The 16,958-nt window shown below is 42.3% G+C and overlaps 2 protein-coding genes across 2 annotated transcripts in view; one reads left to right on the top strand and one right to left on the bottom strand.

Annotated features, from left to right (window-relative positions):
• LOC141147133 (lactase/phlorizin hydrolase-like) overlaps positions 1-7,587 on the top strand; it is a 90,698-nt gene extending 83,111 nt beyond the window's left edge. The window contains exons 16-17 of the mRNA XM_073634262.1: positions 2,520-2,759; positions 4,927-7,587. Coding sequence (XP_073490363.1) covers positions 2,520-2,759; positions 4,927-5,141 — 455 coding nt within the window. The 3' untranslated portion in view covers positions 5,142-7,587. The remainder of the gene's footprint in view (positions 1-2,519; positions 2,760-4,926) is intronic.
• A 2,873-nt stretch (positions 7,588-10,460) lies between these two features.
• Positions 10,461-16,958, bottom strand: part of UBXN4 (UBX domain protein 4) — a 41,021-nt gene continuing 34,523 nt past the window's right edge. The window contains exons 11-13 of the mRNA XM_073634263.1: positions 12,706-12,837; positions 12,160-12,371; positions 10,461-10,792 (exon numbers count right to left, since the gene is read on the bottom strand). Of these exons, the coding sequence (XP_073490364.1) occupies positions 10,657-10,792; positions 12,160-12,371; positions 12,706-12,837 (480 nt within the window). The 3' untranslated portion in view covers positions 10,461-10,656. The remainder of the gene's footprint in view (positions 10,793-12,159; positions 12,372-12,705; positions 12,838-16,958) is intronic.

Here is a 16,958-nt window from a genome sequence, read left to right on the forward strand (position 1 = left end):
TCCGACCGAAAAATAGAGAACCTGCTCTCAATCTTTTGCTGGCTGGAATTCTGCCAGCCAAAGTCCGATGGAGCATACACACGGTCAAAATTTCTGACCAAAAGCTCACATCCGACTTTTGCTGGCAACATTTCTGATCGTGTGTACGGGGAATTACAGTAAAGTTCATTAACTGAGCAGATATTGGACACAAGCCTATTTTAAGTGCCTGTGGACTTTATTTTCTCTTAGTTAATATCATCTTTATTTACATATTTTATGAACAGAACAATAAGCTTAAATATCACTTTGTTGCACTGAAGTATACACATATATTTTCACTATTTATTACCAAAAATGAATATACAGTACATTGATTGCAGTTAAAAAAATAAAAATAAAAACAAAAATAAAAAAGGAAAAAGAGAGAAAAAGAAAACAAATACCAGAAAATAAAACTATAACATTCCTGAGTTCAATATTCCCTAGGACCAAGTAACAGTGTAAGGTGACTGAGATTAAAGTCAATGGGCTCACCCAGGTCATATTAGGCCTCTTTCGCACGAAGGTTCTGATCAGGTCTGCCTGTCAGTTTTCCAGGCAGACCAGATTGGGCCCTTCATTCACCCCTATGAGCTGGTGGGTGTAAACAGACCTGTGTCCGTTTAAATCCTTCTACCTCCAATCTATTCCACTAAAAAAAAGGTAAAAGGATGTACCCCCCTTTGTGTAGCTGAATCAGATCAGAGGGCAGTCCGGTGTAAAAAGACAGTCTGTTTACACCCGACCGCCCCTAGAGCAGAGTGGGCTTGGTCCGTGTCTGCTCTGCAGAAACTGAGCAGACATGGACATTTCATCCGCCTGCTCTGATCAGCAGAGGAATCAGCAGACAGATCCCCTGCTGATTTAAACTGAGCCCACGCTGTGTGAAGTGGGCCTTACAGTGAGTGCTACGCAGAGCATAATGCGGGTGCTGGTGGGCGTAGATCGTATCCTGAATTAACTAACATCTGGTATATCCAGCCTCTCTTCAGAAGAAAATTATACAACAAACCAATACAGAACAAGTTAAAAATCCAAGAGAACATGGTTGGATGTATACCCAGCCAGCAGCAATACTCGCTCCCTATATCCATGAAAGGTAGTTGGGGTTGAAATTAAGAAGTGACCTAAAGTCACTGGGTTTGATTTACTAAAACTAGAGTGTGCCAATCAGCTTTTAACTTCATCTTGTTCAATTAAGCTTTGAGGAAAAACAACCTGGAAGCTGATTGTTTTCTATGAGGAGCCGCATCAGAGTTTGCACTCTCCAGTTTTGGTAAATCAACCCCACTGAGTCACCTACATGGGTCGCATATCTGAGATTTCTGCCAAAGAGAGCAGGGTGGCATCTAGGCTTGATTATACAGTATCTGACCCAGAGGTGTAGTGCCACCAAAGTGGCCCATATCTTATTAAATCATTCACATGTATACTTTACGTCAACACTGAGGACAAGGGGGCACTCTTTACGTCTAGAGGAAAAAAGATTTCATCTCCAAATACGGAAAGGTTTCTTCACAATAAGAGCTGTGAAAATGTGGAATAGACTCCCTCCAGATGTGGTTCTGGCCAGCTCAGTAGATTGCTTTAAGAAAGGCCTGGATTATTTCCTAAATGTACATAATATAACTGGGTACTGACATTTATAGGTAAAGTTAATCCAGGGAAAATCTGATTGCCTCTCTGGGACCAGGAAGGAATTTTTTTCTCCTGCTGTAGCAAATTGGATCATGTTTTTCTGGGGGGTTTTTTCGCCTTCCTCTGAATCAACTTTGGGTATAGGTTTGTGTATATGGGATTGTATGATATTTTTTATTTTTTTTTTTATTTTTTTTTTATGGTTGAACTAGATGGACTTGTGTCTTTTTTTAACCTAAGTAACTACCCCGTTTCCCCGAAAATAAGACCTAGCATGATTGTCGGTGATGGCTGCAATATAAGCCCTACCCCCCAAATAAGCCCTAGTTAAAGTCCTTGTAGGTCTTATTTTCAGGGTAGGGCTTATTTTCGGGGAAACAGGTTAGGGCTTATTTGGGGGGTAGGGCTTATATTGCAGCCATCACCGACAATCACGCTAGGTCTTATTTTTGGGGAAACAGGGTATGTAACTATGTAACATGGGATTTCCCTTGTTTAAGCTGGCAAATTTCAGGTCAAACAAGAAAAAAATGTAATCCTGAACTGTAATTTATGTGCTTTGGTGCTTCCCCCTCTAACTATACCACCCTAGACACAGGTTTTATGGTAAATATAGCTGTGTATGTAACTTCGAGTAACCTGGCTGTACCTCATAGAGTCATCCATTATTTCAAAGGGTACTTTTTTTTTTACACCTTAGTACAAATCGCTTGTTAGCAAATCGGGCCGTATCTTTTAAGAAATGCACGTATGGTCTTTTTCCAAGTCTGCAACAGCAGGTATAGAAAGGGGTAAAGTTTGTAAATATCATAGAAAATGTGTTATTTGTTAAATATGACCTTTTTGGGTTTTTTCCACAGCGGTTAAGCATGATGGGGTGGACATCCGTGGTTATACTGCATGGTGCCTTATGGATAATTTTGAGTGGGCAACAGGTTACTCAGAAAGGTTTGGTTTGTATTACACCAATTACAGTGACCCAAATCTGACGCGCATCCCAAAGGAGTCAACCAAGTATTACAGAAAGCTCATCCAGTGTAATGGATTCCCAGACCCAGACAGCAATCATCCATGTCTAGGGCTGGAGCAGGAACCTACAGGTGAGCCATAGAAAATGTACCTTACCTTCAAGCTTTCTTTCACTGCCAGCAAACCCTGGTGTCCTGATTAGTTACTGGACTGCAAGTGTTCCAGTTATATGCTCTATGCCTCTTGAGTATGATGAAAATTTTCAATGTTCTATTACAGCATTATAATACCATAAAGCATTGCACAAGCAGAAGAAAAAAATTCCTGTTGATATCACGATAATGTTGTATCAACCATAACTCCAAATCTAGCAAAAGAGTCACGTAAAACAACTTTATTGCATATTAAATGATCCCCTGTAAACAAGATAATGGAAACTTGCCTCTCCCATTTTCAATGTCATTGAACGCTGCTCCACTGGAGAAAAAAAAATCTCATGAAGTATCAGAAACCAACACAAGGAGTGTTGATCTTTGGGTCCTTCTCAATGCTCAGTGGTTCATTCTCCTGACCACTAAATCACTATTAAATCCTGTAGTGACATAGAGGCTGGTAGGGTAAACCATGAAGTGGGGGAATGTTGTGGGGAGACGGGGAGAGTGTCATATGTTTCCTAAAACTAGGAAACACTGGGTATTTAGTCTGTGACAGCGAGCTGTAATGGCATGGAGCACAGGAAATGCAAGTACAGGCACAATGGTTAAAGTATAGGTTCATTTAAAGGAGAAGTCCAGCCTGAGCTTTTTAGGCTGGACTTCTCTGGGTCACAGGAGTGTAATTCGTTTTGCACTCCTGTGACCCATTTTCAGTGGAGAGAGGTCTGAAGTCCACTCTGCGCTGACGTCACTGCTATCAGTCGAGTCAGCGCATCATCTCAACTTCTGAAGTCTGGATCCACCAGCTGCCTTGACTGATGGCAGTCTCAGCGAGCCGCTGAGATGGCCAATCCCTGCCCCTCCACAGCTCATTGCTCCAATGAGCGTGGAGGATCAGAGCAGGAGAGATGCTGACTGACAGGCAGCATCTCTCCGCTCGTGGAGGAGAGAGAACCGAGCCATCGGCAGTGTTTGGTGGCTTGGTTCTCAGTGCAAAGACGCTGGGGGGACAGCTGCAGCATCAGTATGATGCTCCATCCACATAGGTAAATATGATTACATAAAAAAAAAAAAAAAAAAACACCATACTTCTCTTTTAAAGTGATACTAAACACACACTGTTTAATTGACATTGTCCCTTCTATTTCTCTATGTAAATGATGGCACTGTAATTTTTTTAATTAAAAAAAAAAAAAAAAACATTTAGGGTAAGGGACTGATGTCAATGTACAATATATATATACTGTATGTGTAAAGCACTGTGTAATTTGACAGCGCTATAGAATAGAACCTGTAATAAATAAAAATAAATAAATAAATCCTATGTGATTTAAAGCTGTCACATGACCCATCTCTTTCCCAGCCTGTCTGCAGGGAAACATAAGCAGGAGGAGCTTCTAGTCCTCTGCTATTGGTCACACATGTTAAAAAAAAAAAAAAAAACGCCTTTGGAATACAGAGTAAAAATAAATAAATAATATCAATATACTGTTTTAAAATCGGCATACAAATATATATTTGAAAAAATATCTTTATTTTTTTTTTTTGCGATAACATGGTGTGGGCGAAATTCTGCCAGTCACAGGCTGTGTCACGCTCCTCCAGCCTGTATCTTAGAATAAGAAGGAGGTGAAACCCCCCTTAATCTACATGTAATACCCCACCTCCATTGTCTTTTAGCTGGTTAGTGGGCATTGAGGAGGAGGGAGGGAGTGGGCTGTCATTTACCACTGTGTATACACCCACATGTGTGACTCTATAGTCACATGGGCTGATAAGATTTGATAGGAAGGAAATGCTCAGCATAGAAACGCACTGAAAACTGAGCATGTGCAGAGTTTCCACCACAGCTGCAAAATCCCTAGCTGAATTGGGGACATGGACAGAAGGTGGAGATAGAGAACAGCAGGATCAACCAGGTTTTTTGCAGAATACAGAAAACCAATAAACCAATCTAAGTGACTGAGTATGAACAGCATGTAATACATCATTGATATTTTTTTTTTTTTTGGGGGGGGGGTTATGTATTGATCGCTTTTATTGTGGGTTTAGTGACACTTTAAGTGTAAAGAAAGAGATCCAGCGATCTACAATTTCTTAAAATCGTTTTTTTATATTTCCATTTGTTGCTTTCCTCCCACAGCCACAACACCTAGGCCAGATCTGACCACTGAGACCCCTGACACTCCAAAATCAATCAGCGTCAGTTTCCTGGGACTGGACATCTCTACAGAGGATGCCATGGTTGCTCTGTACGTGGAGTTTGCCCTAGTACTCACCTCCGTTATCGGCATTATTGTGTTTATAGTGCTGTACAGCAAGGTGAAGAAGAAGTTAAAGTTAGCTGAACTATTTTAAGATGCAGATACTGGCAATGCATTGAATTGAATGGTTGCTTAATTGTTTCTGTACATTGTAAGAACTGCCTGAATGGAACCAATTATGTAATAAATTAAGAGAGTTCATTTTTGTACTAAAATTCTTCATAAGGAGAGTCTATACTGGTAAGAGAATTTCACTGAAAGCCTTGGTTATGTTAAACACAGACTGCACTAATACGTTTTGCATAACATTATTAAAATAAAGGCATTTTTCAAAAAGCATGGCATGCCTAAGCATAGGGGCACATGACTACTAAAGACATCAAAGCAAGTCATCTGCTAGAAAAATGCACCCTCTTCACAGGCAGAGCACCCAGCTGTGAACTGGACCTACTGCATGCAGATTAAAAAATCCCAGACCAGTATCTCAATCTTCCAGTTAATATATTTCTCAAAAGACAAAAATGGCCATCATTGCGCAAAATACCTTACTTTAATAGTTTAAAAGATCACATAAAAGATTTGCACTCACATATATGTGTGTGCCTTAGACCGGCACTGAGTCTCCCCAGCTTTACAGCATTAGCCAGTGATAGCTGTATGTTACTTTTAGCCGACGTGGTTCAAGCCTCATTTTTAGAGGGCTTCCTGATGACGCATTATTTATGCGAAACGCGTTGAGGCTGGTTGTGCGACTCTGATGTAATTTCCTGACGAATGTACCGCATTGAAAACAAGACTTGAATCGCATGCCGGCTCCTAGTAACATACAGCCATCACTGGCTAATACTGGAAAGCTGGAGACTCAGTGCCGGTTTAACACACTTGTTTGATTTAAAGGGCCAGCGCAGCTACACAATCGTTTTTTTTTACACAGAACAAAAGGATAGCCACAGAACTAGTCCAAAATTGGCATACACAGCTAGATAGTTGTGCCTCTAGGGGCAAAAAGAATCCTATATGTGAGCTTCACATCAGGTTGAGGTCACATAATAGCCGTTCTGACATAAGTTTTCACAGCTTGCTTATAAGATCATTATAGCCTGTTTAGAACATTGCTGTTACATGGAAGCAGCTCCAACTGCATCAATCCCCTAGGGGCCAGCACCTGTGCGTGCGCCCGTATATCCTCCCCAGGAGCTATCATCGCCATAGTTCACCAGAGCTTCACAGGCTGCCAATGGAGTCCTCCTCCATGACAACATCATGGAGCTGGTAGATGTTAGAGACCTTGCGCTCCTCCACCTTCCGTTTGTGGATGTCCCACAGATGCTCAATAGGGTTTAGGTCTGGAGACATGCTTCGCCAGTCCATCACCTTTACCCTCAGCTTCTTTAGTAAGGCAGTGGTCATCTTGGACGTGTGTTTGAGGTCATTATCATGTTGGAATACTGCCCTGCGGCCCAGTCTCCGAAGGGAGGGGATCATGCTCTGCTTCAGTGTGTCACAGTACATGTTGGCATTCATGGTTCCCTCAATGAACTGTAGTTCCCCATGCTGGCAGCACTTATGCAGCCCAAGACCATGATGCTCCCACCACCATGCTTGACTGTAGGCAAGACACACTTGTCTTTGTACTCCTCACCTGGTTGCCGCCACACACGCTTGACACCATCTGAACCAAATAAGGTGTCTCATCCGACCACAGGACATAGTTCCAGTAATCCATGTCCTGAGTCAGTTTGTCTTCAGCAAACTTTGTGGGCTTTCTTGTGCATCATCTTTAGAAGAGGCTTCCTTCTGGGATGACAGCCAGGCAGACCAATTTGATGCAGTGTGCGTTGTATGGTCTGAGCACTGACAGGCTGACCCTCACCCCCACCTCTGCAGCAATGCTGGCAGCACTCATACGTCTATTTCCCAAAGACAACCTCTGGATATGCACTCAGCTTCTTTGGTTGACCATGGCGTGGCCTGTTCTGAGTGGAACCTGTCCTGTTAAACCACTGTATGGTCTTGGCCACCGTGCTGCAGCTCAGTTTCAGGGTCTTGGCAATCTTCTTATAGCCTAGGCCAGTGATGAAAAACCTTGGCACCCCAGATGTTTTGGAACTACATTTCCCCTGATGCTCATGCACTCTGCAGTGTAGAGCATCATGGAAAATGTAGTTCCAAAACATCTGAGGTGCCAAGGTTCGCCATCACTGGCCTAGGCCATTTTTATGTAGAGCAACAATTCTTTTTTTCAGATCCTCAGAGAGTTCTTTGCCATAAGGTGCCATCAGTGACCAGTATGAGTGAAAGCAATAACACCAAATTTAACACACCTTCTCTCCATTCACACCTGAGACCTTATAACACTAAAGAGTCACAGGACACTGGGGAGGGAAAACAGCTAATTGGGCCCAATTTGGACATTTTCACTTAGGGGTGTACTCACCTTTGTTGCTAGCAGTTTAGACATTAATGGCTGTGTGTCGAGTTATTTTGAGGGGACAGCAAATGTACACTGTTATACAACTGTACACTCACTACTTTACATTGTAGCAAAGTGTCATTTCTTTAGTGTTGTCACATGAAAAAATATAATAAAATAATTACAAAAATGTGAGGGGTGTACTCACTTTTGTTAGATACTGTATCTGGCGCTAAGTGCCCTACTTTTGTCAAGACAAGTGCCTTCCTAAATAATCATCTGAAGTACCCTCAACTATCCACATGAGGGCGACCTGCGGGTGCCCCAACACATATGTTAACCCTTTAGGGAAGCGGTAATTGTATATCTAATCCGTTGACAAGGCATGTCCCTATGAGATCCACTCCTATTTGGGAACTACTCAGAAACTATAAAAGACCACATCTATGGGGAGCTCGCCACCCTGAAGAAGTTCACGCTACTAGTGAACGAAGTGTTCACTAGTCTGTCAGAGCAATCTCCTCCCATAAAGAAACTATCAATATTCCGCTGACACCACCAATTGCGGAAGAGATTGCATGCCAATAGTCTGCTGGCTTTGTTTGTTGCAGCTGCATGCCATTGCTCAGTCTGTCTTCTACTAGGACCCCCAGATCTTTCTCCAACCTGGATTCCCCCAGAGGTTCTCCCCCTAGTGAGTAATTTGAATTTATATTTTTAGCCCCCAGGCGCATTACTTTACATTTTTCATAGGTATGAAAGGGCCCTAAGAGGTGGTAGTGGTTTGTCGTTTGCTTTCAATGGTATGAGATGCCACCAGTCTCCAGTAAATGGAAGGGCTACATTCTCAAGTATGTTTCCAGTCTCAGGGGAGTGGATAGGCTGCATTCTTGGTGATGTTGCTGGTCCCTTGGAAATTTAGGTTGCAGCCTCCAGGAATGTCTTGGGTCTATGGATAGGCTGCATTCTCAGGGATATCACTGTTGTCTAACAAATGGACAGACTGCAATCTCCATGATGGAGAGAGGGACCACCCCTCCAGGTAGGTTGACCAGAGCAAAAGTAAGCACTTTCCGTAGTGTGAAACGCGTCAACTCCTGTCTGTATCACTTTGCTGTGGCTTGTACAGTGTGATCCCGATTTTTCAATAAAGGCACAAGAAATTTCCTTCGGAGTTCGGCTGTCCAAAATTTTTCATGCAATCTCTATGATGTCACCAATCTCTACTGAACAGACAGGATGCCGTCTCAGTGAAGTGTCCAGTCTAGCAATAACATTTTTCTTATTTGCTCCCTTTTGGTCTGTTAACCATACAATTGAAAGCATACTACAAAACACCTCCACCTCTTAGGGCCCTTTCACACCTATGCAATTTTGCCATGCTAGAAGACACATTTCCAGTGTGACTAAAGCAGATCAAAAGTATTTCAATTTAATTCCTTTGTAACTTTTCATACTGCTGTACTGCACCTTGAAAAATCCTGCATGCAGAATCTTTGGTGCACCAAAAATGCATCTTACACTTAGATCAATGGGAAATGCACCCAGGGTGTGTTTTTAGGTGCTTTTTTGGGGTCACGTGGATCAAAGATGCTGGTTGTCAAGCAGCCAGCATCCTAAACAACCAGCTATTACCGCATATATTGGCATTGGCTCCTGATGCTATCAGTCAAATCTAAAAATCCCTAAATGGTGGGGCAGGGGGGCTTGGGCTTGCTGAGGGGGCACTCAGCGATGAGGAGATGAGAGCACCAGCAAGGGACTCCAGAAGAGGAGGCAAGGTATCGCTCTGCTTAATACCATTTTGCACAGGGCAGGTAAGAGTTACATGTTTTACATGTTTATTATTTTAATTAAGAAAATCAACAACTTTACAAAATCTTTAATGATGGGAAGTAATATGTTGAGACCTCCATGGTAAAAAGGTTGAAGTGGTTGTAAAAGCATTCTATGCATTAAGATAAAAACACCTTCTGTGTCCAGGAGCCCCCCTAATACTTACCTGAGCCCCACCTCGATCCAGCAATGATGCAGGAGAGACTTGGCTGTCCGGACTCTCCCTCATTGACTGAGACAGCAGCGAAGCGCCATTGACTCCCGCTGCTGTCAATGTCAGTGAGCCAATGAGGAGAGAGAGAGGGGGCAGGGCTGGAGACTGAGGCTAGGTGTCTGAACAGACACACAGAGCTGCAGCTTGGCTCGGGTGCCCCCATAGTAAGTTGCTTGCTGTGGGGGCACTCCACAGCAAGGAGGGGCCAGGAGAGCCGAAGAGGGACCCGAGAAGAGGAGGATCTGGGCTGCTCTGTGCATAACCACTACGCAGAGCAGGTAAGTACAACAAGTTTGTTATTTTTAAAGGAGAAAAAAAATGAGACTTTACAATCACTTTAAGAAAGGCTACTCTGGAAAGTGCCACCCTAGAGTGTGTGCTAGGGCAACAAAACTCCCCCCTCTTACATAATCTCTAACATAGTGTGGGAGGTGTTCCGTAGTCCAAAAAGGTAAACTGGGCAGGGCGAACAACAATGTTCGAGATTTCAGTGCAGCATTGCCAGTTTACAGGGGGTTACAAGCACACTGGATTTGTGGCAGAACAGGTATTTTTCTTTACTTGCCATATTTTTAAAAAGAGACAAAACATAGGTAAATGTATTGCAGAAATGTACTGATTTCACAGATAGTACCATTTACTTTGAATACCAAACCCCAAGACACAATATGTTGAAAAACTGTTTTTTTTTCTTTTTTATTGGCAACGCTTGAAAACGTATGATGTGAAACTATGCGAAATGACTGAGCTCTTGCAGAAGTGATAAACAAAATCGATCAGTATAAATAAGTTATGTAGAATAGAGTTTATGATTAATAAACACATTAAATTCTTGCAAAAAACCCAATGGTGACCGCGTGTGCTGAATATAAAGGCTCAGAGAAAAGTCCTGCGGAACTCATTGGTTATCCAAAAGACGAAAAAAAAAAAAACAAAGAAAAACAAATCAATTTTTATCATAGAAGCATATATTATAATGAGCGGCGTCTGTAAGAACCAAACCTTAAAAGAGTTAAAGGATCCTAATTCATGCATATCGCTATGTATCAAATGGCCATATGACGGTGCTTAAAATAGAGGACCCTGATCGCTGGAAAGTGGCTCAAATGAAAAGTCTAAATAAACATCTACTATATTACTCCTTTATTACATCTGTTGGGTGGAATTTCCATTCCACGTGTTGTTTTCATCTTCATCGTCCTGCGTTCTTAACCTGTAAATTTTGCCTTCTTTTTTGAACTCGTCTGTCCGTTTGTCAAGTACTCTCTTTCGAACGGCTTCCCTGTGGAACAATGGAAAACAAATTAAAAACTGCATCTAAAGTATAAATGTAATATATTGAAGCTTACCAAGCCTCAGATATGGTGGCTGCATTAGTTTTCTTTGCTCATGATTGTTTTCCTTTATTTTCATCTGACACTTCCTTCTATTCACTTCCTCTCCTACAGGGACAATACTCACTAACTCCCCATAACATTAAAGCGGGGTTTCCAGCGACCATTCCTATTTTTTTTTTTTTGTATTTAGACACATGTACAATCCCAAATTGACACTCACCGTTTCAGTATTTTTAAGCTGCTGCTGTCAGTTTTCGTTTTCAATAAATATTTATAAAAAAATCGATCGTGGCTGTTCCCATCTTGCTTGTGGGCATGTGAAGCCCACAAGCATGGATTTCCAGGATATGGTGAATGCTGAGCTCCCAGCATTCACCGCTATTTCCCGGGCATGCTCAGTGTTTACTGTGAGCAGCGCCGTAAACTTCAGGGTTGCCATCACAACGGGCGGGGTGCGTAGTCAAAATGTCGCGAGAACTCACTGCAGGCTTCCACAATGACTCCTGGGAAAAATGACAGGAGCTCCCAGGAGACATTGCAGGCAAAAAGGAAATTGCGTAATACCCGCAGTTGACACGCCCATATCCGCAGATATCTAAGACAGGAAGCAGAGAAGGACATTGCAAAAACACAGGTGCATCAGGGTTTTTTTCTGCATTTTGTGAGCAGTCATAACAAAAAACACATTCAATTGAATTTTTAGAAGACCAAAAAACAGCAAATAAGGGAAGGTTGTTTTCGGGATTACATATTTTGCACTTCTTTAAAATTTGCAGAACTGGGCTCCTAGATTTTGCAAGCCGTACAAAAATATGAAACATAGAAAAGTAACAGTAGAAAAAGGCCAAGCAGTCTCTCAAGACTTTTTTTGTTCTTTTAATTCTTCTGTCTGAGCACATGCACTTATGGTGAGATGCTGGGGATGCCGTGCAAGCATACCAGCTGCAGGGGTTGTCGGGTTTGTAATAGCACCAGCGAATGCAGTGACTCTCGAGAGCTCCAGGCAAGGAAATGCAACATGGCTGTGTCTAGTGGGCTGCACCCCACCCCCAAAGCCCCTTGTCCACAACCTTCCCTCTACCTCCCCACACATCACATAACAGGGTTGACAACCGTCAGCTTATAGAGTTTAAAAAAAAAAAAAAAGTGCCCAGTTGCTAATGGTTTTCCTATCTGTTGCCAACAGCTGCAAAGAAGGACCTTTGCTCTCTATGTGAAAGAGTGGTCTCTCTGCAGAAGTCCAACAAGTCCCCCCCCCCCCCACACCCATCGGTATCCGGTGTACAATGTTTATTCACAAGTCTTCACTTACCTCTTTGGCTCTGAACTGTTGGATGACGTAGGATTTGTGTTCTCCTGCTGGGGGTAAGCTGCTCTGTCTGAGTTCTGTGCGGGAGGTGGGCTACTGAACAGGAAATTGCTCACAAACCTCCATACTGCCAGAAGAGGGTATACCAGTGTACCCAGAAACCCCCAGACACCACCATCTGATGACCGTACTACAGCCCGAGCTGGTCTACCAGCCTGTAATAGAGAAAAATCAGTCTTTTATTAGCAAGACAGAACAATTATTAATGATTACATAAACCAGGCAAAAACCAACATTAGCCAACCAACTTTAATTTGCTGCTTCTCGTAAGATATGTGAAACTCACTTTGGTTACTTGTCAGTCATTTATCTTAGGAACCCTTTATTATTTCATTACAATCTCTAACAAAGATCTATAAGGTTATCTATATAAAGCTCTATATAATATCTAGTTATATACACTGCACAACCATCTAAATAAATCCATAGATAGTACCTAGTTATATACAAGCACTTTTTCTATACTACCACAATTTAGTGTAGACTTACTGGTAAGAGGACTATGGAGGCGCTGGGTGCCAGTTCTAAAGAAAGCAAAGATTTCCCATAATCTTCTTTGGTGAATTCCCTCCGGGGAAACATGGTGGCGAGGGAGAAATTACCATAGGTGCTCCCAACTGTCTGCAAGCATAGTGTAGAAATAAACACTTATTAGATTTATTGCAACATATTTAATCAATTATATCAGCCAATAAGATCAGTGTAAACAATGCATTTGGCTACAGCCAAAAGGATTAAATCATAAATTCACCTTAAAAAAAAAAATAAATGGACATTTTTTGCAGGTAAAAAAAAATGTGCATTTACTATTTCTTTCTTAGAAGTCTGTAAAACATTGCATGTCAGGCTCACGCAGACTGTCTTACCTAAAAAAAAAAATTAACAAAGACACTTTAGTATCGCTTTTATGCTTTGAACTATCCTGTCAGGACAGGTGTCTGTTGAAAGGTCGAATATCTATTCTATACGTGTCCCTTACTGATCCACATACCAAACTTTCTTATATGGTCCATTGAGAACAAGATCTGGGTATTTCTCTTGAACTGAATGAATGGCAAGACATTCACAGGTTGAACTGGATGGACAGTTGTCTTTATTCAACCTTACCAACTATGTAACTTTGTCTATGTTTTGTCTAAGATCTCCATTAATACAACATTGATGGAATCTAATAATAAAAAATTAAAATTAAATAAAACACAGGTGGTACCTGGTTTCCACAAAAATGCAAAGATGCATTCTGATGCATTACCTACCCATTTCGGCGATGCAGACAAATAGGAACTATGTACCACATTTGGTGGCAATGGCCCATAGTATCCAGATTTTGGATTCAAATGTTCAACTTCAATTTCATTCATTCAGTGTCGGGAGCAGTGGCAACCCGTGCATTAAGGGCGCATGGGCGTCGCCCCCTCTCTCCAGCCACCCCCTCTATCACCAATGGATAGATTCATGCATTGCATGAATCTATGGCCACCGCTGCCATCCCCTATTCAGGCACCCTGCCCCACTTCGGGCGGAGGGCGCCTGAATTACAGCGGTGGGGGGTTTAAAGCACCTGATTAGAGCCATAGGTTCTAATAGGCGTCAAAAAAGGTGACCTGTGAGCGCCATGCTGGGCGCTCGCAGGTCACTCAGCTGTGTGTTAGAAAAGCAAATGAATATTCGCTTTCCTAACACTAAACCGCCTCTCCACCAATCAGGTGCTCGGGTCTGTTACCTGTCACCTGATTGGCTGAAATGACAGGCGCCGCTATTGGACGCCTATCAGGAGGAGAGGACAGGAGATGAGGACGGCAGGAGGCACACAAAGGACCCTGCTCGTCGCCGTCACTCGCTGCCCCACCAAGACAGGGTAAGTGCTGGGCAGACGGCGAGTGGGCAGGGGTCACAGTGGCAGAGTTCGATGGGCACAGTGGCTGCAATTGATGATTTTTTTTTTTTCAACATTTTTTGCGACCCCCTAAAAAAATTTTTAGCAATTTTTTTAGCACCAGCCATCACTGGTCGGGAGTATATATTCATAGATCCCCAAAGGCAGCCCTTTTCCAGAAACTGCCTGAGAAGGACCCAGAAAATAAATCTACGAAACTGATCCTATATATGCTCTTGGCAGTGCGGACCTCCATTGCTACTGGAAGCGACCGGAGGTGCCAATTGACTACGTAAAGAGTGAAGTGAACTGGATTATTGTTAATGACAAATTTACCTGCATCCTTCATAATAACATGGCGAAATTTGACAAAACGTGGGGCCCACAGATTCAGTATTTGTCAGTCCCCTAACGAGTCCTTCGCTGACCCGCTTTTATTTCTACTTCTACTCTATCTCTCCCCCCCCCCCATCTTCCTTTTCCTTTCTTGGTTTAAATTTTTACCTCAACGCATCTTCTTTACCCGACCACTTCTGTTGTCGTATTCTGTTTATTTTTTCACACCGTTTTTTTTTTTCTACTGGTTGTTCCCCTAAGACCTATTCTCTCCCCCTCCTATTACCATTACATTATCATTTTAACAACATTTATATGTGGAGCTGTTAAAATATTCTCATCTACTCTAGATAATGTAGATCGGTGTAATAAGTTTAGAATTAGTGATGAGGGATCAGTTTTTTTTTTATTAAAGAGTCTTACCAGAGGGACCTCTGGTTGTTATGCTTATGTGTAATATCAATTTCCTTTTTGATCATCTTTCCACACATTATAGATGCCATTTATGTCATATCTGAATTATAAGCTGAGAGGAACCGGTTTCTTTCCATACAGTGTTTTTCATCATTGTACTTGAAATATAAATCTAAGCTGGTAACCTGTATAGGCTTTTAAAGTGTTACCTATGGATAATTTAAAGTATCGTAGTCTTTTGCCATTCCACAGACGAGCTCAATTTTAAAGAGCAACATGTTAGGTATTCATTTACCTACGTGTAAACATATTTTGCCAAGAAATTGGGTATGATTTTGTGTTTGTGCGTCCACCAAAATTCATTTAAAGGGGTTGTAACCCTTCGTGTTTTTTCACCTTAATGCATCCTATGTATCATATGTATTCCTTTTGTACTTGTTACACAGCTATAACCAAAATGTTTTTAACTGTATATTTACAGGCCAAAATTGAGCAACAAAACTGAAGCGCATTTTTAGGGTTTACAAAAATTTTAAAATAATGCAGATTCTGTGTGTTGTCTACATCTTACAAGCTTCCAAAAAGGTGAAAACTGCCTTTAAAAACACCAGAATTCAACGACTTTTGGTTTACAAAAACAGGAGCAGACTACAGCTTGTGCACAGTAACCAATCAGCTTCTAGTTTGTTCAGTTAAGCTTCTAAACCTGGAAGCCAATTGGTTGCCTTGCACAGCTGCTCCATATTCTGGCTTGGTTTAACTTGGTTTAACTTGCATAGATAGCTGCCCTCATTTATTGTTTGCTATTTTTACCACCTCTCCAGGTGAATTACGCCATTGTTTGCCAATTGAGAGCAATACTTTGCACCATTTCTTTAAATAAATAAAACCAATGCTCTCTGTTCATTTTATTTTTTTCCCCAGAAGCAAAAAAAGATGAAGTTAGAACCAAGCTGATAGTACTGCAAGCTATAGTGAATCATAAGCCAAATGTAATTCCTATTCGGAGGTCACACACTGCCATCTGATGGTACAATAAAGGCACAACATGCATCACAAACAAGTGGCTCTTCTCAGCTTGCCTCACAGCCCTGTAGCCATTTCTTGCTGCCATGGACATTAAAGAAATACAGCCAAACCTTATATAGCTGTAGCTCTCCTGTGGATCACAGGGGTGCAGTTTGTTCTGCACTCCTGTGACCCGTTTTCAGCAGACAGCGGGCTGAAGTTTGCTCTCTGACGTCACAGAAGTCGGTTCTGGCTCAGGCGTTATCACGACCATAGAGTCGGGATCCGCCCAGATCCCTGGACCGGCACCCGGCTCTGCCTCTCAGTGAGCGGCTGAGCCGGCTGCTCCCGCCCCTCCACAGCCCAGCGCTCCAGTGAGCAATGAGGGAGCAGAGCAGAGAGCTGCTTACTGACAGGCAGTCTACTGCTCTCTGCTTACAGAGCTGTGAGAACCAAGTGATCGGCGGTGTTCGATCACTCGGATCTCAGTGCTAGAGGCGCTGGTGAGATAATGCTGCATCCACCTAGGTAAGTATGAATCTTAAAAAAAACAAAAACAAAAAAAACACACACATATTTCTCTTTTAACCACTTGTCAACCAGCCACCGTCATTATATGGTGGCAGGTTGGCTCATTCCCGCGTAGCTGTACGGTGGTCCCTTTAACAGCTACAGCGGGCGCCGGGGGAGCCGATGCGTGTGGCCAGCGGCTGCGATATCCACCGGCCACCCGCAATCACTCCACAGAGAGCCAGAACAGGGATCTGTCAATGTAAACAAACAGATCCCCGTTCTGACAGGGAAGCATAGAGTGATCATCTGTTCCTAGTGATAAGGAACAGCGATCTGCTCTCTCTGTACTCCCAGTCAGTGTCGTCCACCCCCCCCCCCCCAGTTAGAAACACCTTGTGTTAAACGCTTCCCTGCCAGTGACATTTATACAATAATCAGTGCATTTTATAGCACTGATCACTGTATAGATGTCAATGGTCCCAAAAAAAGTGTGATCTGTCCGTCGCAAAGTTGCAGTCCCACTAAAAATCACTGATCACCACCATTACTATAAAAAAAAAATATAAATATAATATAATATTATATATATATATAT

Source organism: Aquarana catesbeiana, linkage group LG06 (genome assembly GCF_042186555.1).
Source record: "Aquarana catesbeiana isolate 2022-GZ linkage group LG06, ASM4218655v1, whole genome shotgun sequence".
In the NCBI taxonomy this organism is placed as follows: Eukaryota; Metazoa; Chordata; class Amphibia; order Anura; family Ranidae; genus Aquarana; species Aquarana catesbeiana.